Raw genomic sequence first — 7,500 nt, forward strand, 5'->3', positions numbered from 1 at the left:
TAATAAGGTGTTTACCGTTTAAACGTATAGGGAGAGACCGGACTATGAAGTGATGGCGTTTGCCTTTGTGAAAGGTCAGGAGGAGACTTTTACATTCCAGTCTATATATAAGGGCTATAAGGGCTGAATATTTAATTACCCTGTAATGAGCTGATAAGGTCTGAACCACACGAGTCACTGCATCAACCAAAGTACCACGTTAACAAGATTGCATGTTATGCTGGAAACACAAGCTATTACACTCCTACTGATCGATTCAGTCAAACAAAGGTTACAAGGTAAGCCAAGCTTATGATTGTACTGCCTCTTCAGGCATGAGGCACCCTCTCAAACACACACACACACACACACACACACTGAAGAAAGAGAACGTCTGCCCTCTAGTGGTTAGTTCAGGAATTGCAGGACATTTGCACTAATCACATGCACATCTTTCACCACACAGAAACTCGGTTCCTTCTCTTTCTCTCGATTCACTTTATTGGGTTTTGGAATGTATTTACAAGGTCACAGAGTCTATACTGGAAATGACGTAACGGAAGCTGGAGGAGTTTCACCAGCACGCAGCACACCTATACGGCCTTCTTTGGACCTCAATAGCTCTCACAAAACAGACAGACAGACAGTTTGGACATCCTGGATTAAACGCAGCATTAAAACAAATACCTGGAAGCTGAAATGACCTGGTGGTCTGCTGTCATCTGACCAGACGGCGCGTGTCGGTCGATGACGTTCTAAACGGCGGCAGTTCAGCACAGGCCCCTCCCGCCGTGCTGATGGCAGAACCGCCAGTTTGCATAAGGAGCCTGTTAATGGCGTTTCAGGACCAGCAGGCTGTTGCGTCCCAGTGCGCGGCAGATGCTCTGGAGCGCCACGCTGGCTGTGTGTGGACCGCGCGCTCTGGCCTGGGCCCATCGCATCCCAGGGTTCAGGCTCAGGTTTGCGGTGCCGTAAGCCCCGTTTCACCTGGATCGGGTGAGGTCCACGCCTGTTTTCACCTCATAGGTCACGGCCTCGTAGGTCACGACCTTCTTTAAAGTACATCCGCAATATGTTTCTTGCTTTAAGCGGTTAATACGACATGATGCTCTTTCCCTTATTAAACCAAACCTATGCTGCAGTTGTGTAATATGTCAATTCAAGATTGAAGAGCCTTTTCCAACAAGGTGCATCACATATGAAATGAAGGTAAAATACAAGCCCAAACAGTACTGATCAATACAGCCGACGCGATCCCAACACACATCCTCATCGCCTAATTAACCCCCCACACATATTACACACATATGTTCTCACACACTCCAGCTAACAAAAGACACACGTACTGTACATACACATAATGCACATAGTCCTCCGTGGTAGTTCATACATTGCACCAAATGTCCTCCATGTGCACATCACGGGTGAGTCAGAGTCCCAGGATACGGTTGAGTCAGAGTGCCAGGACACAGGTGGTCAGAGTCCCAGGACACAGGCGGTCAGAGCGCCAGGATACGGTTGAGTCAGAGCACCAGGACACAGGCGGTCAGAGTCCCAGGACACAGGCGGTCAGAGTCCCAGGACACAGGCGGTCAGCTGTGTTTCAGCTGGCCATCTCTAGCAGGTCAGTGGAGTCACTAATAAAAATATATGCAGCAAGGGATTGTGGGATTATAAAAGTACACTTTGCTCTTAATTCATTTTCTATGTCCTCTGTTCTTCCCTGCCTTCCAAGGATTTTTACAGCATTTTACAAAAGTTAAATAATAATAATAATAATAATAATCAGACCAACAAATCAATATTCGTAAATAGAGTATAAAAATAAAAGATGCGGCTTCCTCCTTCAAATGTGATTGTACAGCTGCGGTGGCGTCTGTTCTCAGTGCAGTCGTGCGTCAAAGCGATCTGTGATCTCCCTGACTCCTTCCACACAACGGCAACATAAACAAAGACTACGGGAACGTGCTTATAGACTATACTGGAGTTTATTACGCAGAGCCCGTACTGGAAACTAAGGACGGAAGGGGAAAATGGCTTCCACTTGATGATTATTATTACATTTGAAAGGCATTTGTACACATAATTCAAGTCTGTGGGGGGTTTGTGCGGGGAGGGGTCAGGTGTCCAGACTGTGTCGTCACAACGCTGAAGGAGAGGTAAACGGAAGAGCGGTGGCAGTTCTTGAGACGCAGATGACGCCCCAGCATGCAACAGGTGCTCTACGCGCGTGTGTTTGATTATGGAACACGGTAGATTACAGGAATATACAGTTTGCAGTGTCTTCGGGGCCGGCCGGCGTGGCCGAGATCGCGTTCCACCGCACAAACCAGCCTGCAGCAAGAGGAGACGCATGGAGACTGAGATCAGAAACACACCAGCGATCCCACACACTCAACTGACACTTCATCACAAGAAAACAGAAGCGTTTTGCTGTGGAGAGAGTTTCAATATTAGAATATGGGTGTTGGAGTGAATGAGGTGTATTACCCAGGGTGCAGTGCTTCAAAATAAGTTCTTGCTTTTCTGATAAAAGATAAAGACATAATGTAACATCAAACCAAATGCTAATACAGTCATTGATTTATTTATTCCTTCATTCATTCACTTTGCAATGTATTAATTCTGTCCACTTTGAACTACAGCAACAAAATGTAACAGCAAATATTTTTTTAATCTTAATCTTTTTTTTACATCTTAATCACATAAACTTTTACTTTCTGACAATGTCAAAAAGTCAAATCGTTAAACGTTTATGAGGAGGTAGAACAACCGCCTGGCCACACACGAGATAACATTAAAGCCCTGTCCGAAAAGCTTCCGTGAACTCCGACCCTGCTCCTGGGGAGGTGCACTTACCGAGCAACCAATGAGAGCTCCTGTTTATCGGCAGTCCTACTGTGTGTGCGCGTCAATACTTCAGATGAGCGGAAAACAGGAAAAAGAACCGGAAAAAGAAAACAAACCAGCCAGCAACAGAACCAAAGGAAAGAAGAAACAGAAACGAAAAATGAGAGGGAGAGAGAGAGAGCGAGAGACTGCTATCTCTGGAGAAAGAGAGAGAGAGATAGGCAGAGACTGCTATCCCTAGAGAGAGAGAGAGAGAGAGAGACTGCTATCTCTGGAGAAAGAGAGAGAGAGATAGGCAGAGACTGCTATCCCTAGAGAGAGAGAGAGAGAGACTGCTATCCCTAGAGAGAGAGAGAGAGAGACTGCTATCTCTGGAGAAAGAGAGAGAGAGAGAGACTGCTATCTCTGGAGAGAGAGAGCGAGAGACTGCTATCCCGAGAGAGAGAGAGAGCGAGAGACTGCTATCTCTGGAGAAAGAGAGAGAGAGAGAGAGAGAGAGAGAGAGAGAGAGAGAGAGCGAGAGAGGAGCATGCAGCAGACAAGCACAAGCGTGCAATGGTATGAAAAAATAAACAAAGCAAGACAGTTCGCTATAATCCGTGAATCACTGAAACCGAAGAGAAAGTTGAGTGCTTGGTTAATGGGGTCCTGACAGGTACAGAACCCCCCCGCCCCGTCTGAAAATGGTAGCGACACGCCTCCGGTGGGCGTGGCCAGCATCAGAATCTCCAGCAGGCAGCAGGGGGCGGGATTCGGCCGTTAGAGCGTGGTCTCCGGTCGTTTAAGAGCGTTTACCTTTTTCTTGGCCTGTAACAGCTCCTGGTAGGCACTGGAGCGGATGAAACGGCTGTAGGAGTCGCTCCGCATCAGCTTGTAGATGTGCTCCTAGCAGGGAGGACCAGGAGGAGACATTTGCAACTACAGCATGCACACTGGCTCTCGGGTCTCCTAAAGGCCCAGGACTGCAACCAGTACTGTGATTATATCTGCACGTCACGTTTAAGAGAGACTTGATAATGTGCAGTTTATGATCATTTTGTAATACGTTTGCTGTGTGGGTGGGTGTTGTGGGGTTCTGACCTGAGCATCTTCAAAGGTGTAGCGACCAGGGTCCTTGACGTTCTGGGTGGTTTTGTCGTAGCTCTTGGAGTCCACGTTGATGGCGTTAGGAGCTCCAGGAGCCAGGAACTCCTGCCAGATCTCCCGCACCCTGCTGGGCACCTCCTGCACCGGTCGCTTCTTCAGTTCCTGCACAGCCAGCCAGAACCTGCGCGCGCACACACACCAGAAGATGTGGACCTTAGAGGGGTAGCACACACACACACACCAGAAGATGTGGACCTTAGAGGGGTAGCACACACACACACACCAGAAGATGTGGACCTTAGAGGGGTAGCACACACACACACACACACACCAGAAGATGTGGACCTTAGAGGGGTAGCACACACACACACACCAGAAGATGTGGACCTTAGAGGGGTAGCACACACACACACACACCAGAAGATGTGGACCTCAGAGGGGTAGCACACACACACACACACACACACACACACCAGAAGATGTGGACCTTAGAGGGGTAGCACACACACACACACCAGAAGATGTGGACCTTAGAGGGGTAGCACACACACACACACCAGAAGATGTGGACCTTAGAGGGGTAGCGCACACACACACACACACACACACACACACACACACACACACCAGAAGATGTGGACCTTAGAGGGGTAGCACACACACACACACCAGAAGATGTGGACCTTAGAGGGGTAGCACACACACACACACCAGAAGATGTGGACCTTAGAGGGGTAGCGCACACACACACACACACACACACACACACACACACACACACACCAGAAGATGTGGACCTTAGAGGGGTAGCACACACACACCAGAAGATGTGGACCTTAGAGGGGTAGCGCACACACACACACACACACACACCAGAAGATGTGGACCTTAGAGGGGTAGCGCACACACACACACACACACCAGAAGATGTGGACCTTAGAGGGGTAGCGCACACACACACACACACACACACAAACCAGAAGATGTGGACCTTAGAGGGGTAGCACACACACACACACCAGAAGATGTGGACCTTAGAGGGGTAGCGCACACACACACACACACACACACCAGAAGATGTGGACCTTAGAGGGGTAGCGCACACACACACACACACATACCAGAAGATGTGACTCTTAGAGGGCTAGGTAGCAGACACACACACACACACACACACACACACTACCCAACAGCATCACTGATGACTGCTGTCCTGGACAACGTCCCATATGGACTAAACTGGGTCTCAAGGCTGCACATCAAAACTGAACAGGAAGAACACAAAATATTCACATTATGTAAAATAAATTTAGCTGACTCTTATCCAAAGCGAAAACCTGAGTAATTGAGGGTTCAGGGGCCCAACAGTGGTGGGACTTGAACTGTAACCTCCTGATTACTAGTCCAGTACCTTCAGCGCTAAGACTCCACTGCCTCCTAGGTGGAAATCAGGAATTGTAGTCAAAAGTTTAAACCTGCTGGTTGTACATTTTAAACACATTTTACAGGAGAGCGCAGAGGAAAAATCCTCCATGGCCAGCAGGGGGCGCCATGTGTTTTAACTTCTTCACCAAACCTGCTTTCCACTGTGTGCCATCCCCAGTCGGTTTTCCAAAGCAGAGTGAGCCTAAGAATAGACTAGGATTTTCCTGCTAGGTGAGGTGAGGTGAGGTGAAGTGAGGTGAGGTGAGGCTAACTAGTCAACTTCTAGTGAAAACAACTTCTCCATATCACCACTAACTGTCTTCACTGCGATTCAATCATTGCACACTTTGTTTTCTGTGTTGTTGTTTTTTTTTAACAAAACCAAAAAAGCAGCACTATTTGACCAGCCGTATATTATAACTGAATTAAGAGAATAATTAATCCTATCTCACATCAGGACTAATCTGCAGTTCATCTATAAAAAGGAAGTTGGTCTTACTGCAGGTTCTCAGAGCTGAACTCCGATTCCAGAAACTTCAGGAACTGTTCTCTCCCGACGGGATCCTTCAGGACCTCGTCAAAGCTGAAGCCCCACCGCCTCACTCTCTGCTGACCTGGTTCCTTACTGAAAGACGGGGAGAGAGACAGACAGGCATGTTCAGACCAGTCTGCACAAAACTTAAGACCTGAGTTCACCTGTAAATAAACACAACATAGATAAATCATTTTAGAAAATCTGCAATAATAATCATATGTACATTGCTAAAATAAAACAGATGACAATAAGAATCCCAGTGTTAAGGTTAGTTTAGTTTCATTCTAGAAAAATTCATTATAAAAAAATTTCTGGAACATTTTTCCTTATGAAGTGTTTTAATTACAATACAGAACATCCGGAGCTGCATAACAGAATCCCTGGAGTTTAACACCAATTGGAAGAATATTGGCACAGATCTAGTGAAATGTCACTATGCCCCACAGGACACTGTGAAATCACAATGTTCTCAAAAAACATGCAAAAATCAAACGTGGCAGAGATTCTGGAGGCACATTTTATCTGGCATAAGCCAGAAACTGCAGGATTCCTGTCTACTGTTAAAAATGAAGAAAGAACTCACCCAGACATCAGAAGACATATTTATGTGCATTACACACCCCACACGCTGAAGAATAATGTGATATTCTCCAGAATCAGATCAGCAGTGTTCAGATCCAGTGTTCATGTGCTGATCTGTGGTGACCCGAATGCGTGAATCTACCCCAGATCAGGGGACTACAAACCTCCCCTCAAAACAGTCAGCTCCACTAGAAACCGCTTGGTCTCCACGTGCTCAGTGGTAGGATGAGAGGAGACTCCCTCAGGAGATACCTACAGGTCAGCACCTGGCTCCGCTACAGTAGACTATATCACCAAAGATATTGAGTCATTCTCCTTCAAAGCATTCCTGGTCAAGCCCCTGACTCCAATCACAGTGAACCTTAAACGGACAGAGACTAATAATACACAATCTCGGCCCAGTAAACACTATAATTAAAGATCATTACGGATGGGCCCAAAACAGCAAGGAAGACTAAACGCCATTCAGAAATACCTACTCATTACTACCCCCTTACGATAACGAAGAATAACGAAACCGCCTTAAATAACTACTTCACTAGTCAGCATCAATATTCAATTTAAATCCACTGAAAACCATCAAACCAGAAACACAAACACCAGAAAGATCCATCACTACACCTCACTTATTCGGAAGAGCTGAAACTATATACACGTGGCAAAAAGAATAATGAGACTAAAACCCCAAAACCTGAAATAAATTACAGCCCCTACAACCTAAAAGACCAAACAGGCCAAACAGTCTAATATATTACCCGAGTCCCAACCTCAGGCTGGCAGAGAACCTGGGACATCGCAGACATCGAGACGCAAAGCACATATTCAAGCGGAGACAAATTAAAGCCCGGTGCTTACAGAGGGACATGGGTATGTGGTCATTTTGGAGAGTTATTCTGCACACGCCTCATGAGTGACATTACAGAACACGCTGTCTTACCCCCCAGCCAGACAGGATTCTTACCAAACTGCCCAACGTCAGACCACATTCTCTCCCGCCGTACCCTGATCAACAAACATGTGCACCCAAAGAAATCCAAGCTGTT

At 46.8% G+C, this 7,500-nt stretch overlaps 1 protein-coding gene across 5 annotated transcripts in view; it reads right to left on the bottom strand.

Moving 5' to 3' along the window:
• Positions 1-457: 457 nt before the first annotated feature.
• The window catches only part of rgs7b (regulator of G protein signaling 7b), a 75,148-nt gene continuing 68,105 nt past the window's right edge, over positions 458-7,500 (bottom strand). For 3 of the 5 annotated variants that reach the window (XM_081698315.1, XM_081698314.1, XM_081698316.1), the window contains exons 14-16: positions 5,840-5,965; positions 3,910-4,096; positions 2,513-3,714 (exon numbers count right to left, since the gene is read on the bottom strand). In XM_081698315.1, coding sequence (XP_081554441.1) covers positions 3,589-3,714; positions 3,910-4,096; positions 5,840-5,965 — 439 coding nt within the window. In that variant the 3' untranslated portion in view covers positions 2,513-3,588. The other 2 variants (XM_035533511.2, XM_035533508.2) reach the window with 1 other exon arrangement.

Source organism: Electrophorus electricus, chromosome 15, assembly GCF_041902795.1.
Source record: "Electrophorus electricus isolate QZ-2024a chromosome 15, ASM4190279v1, whole genome shotgun sequence".
In the NCBI taxonomy this organism is placed as follows: domain Eukaryota; kingdom Metazoa; phylum Chordata; class Actinopteri; order Gymnotiformes; family Gymnotidae; genus Electrophorus; species Electrophorus electricus.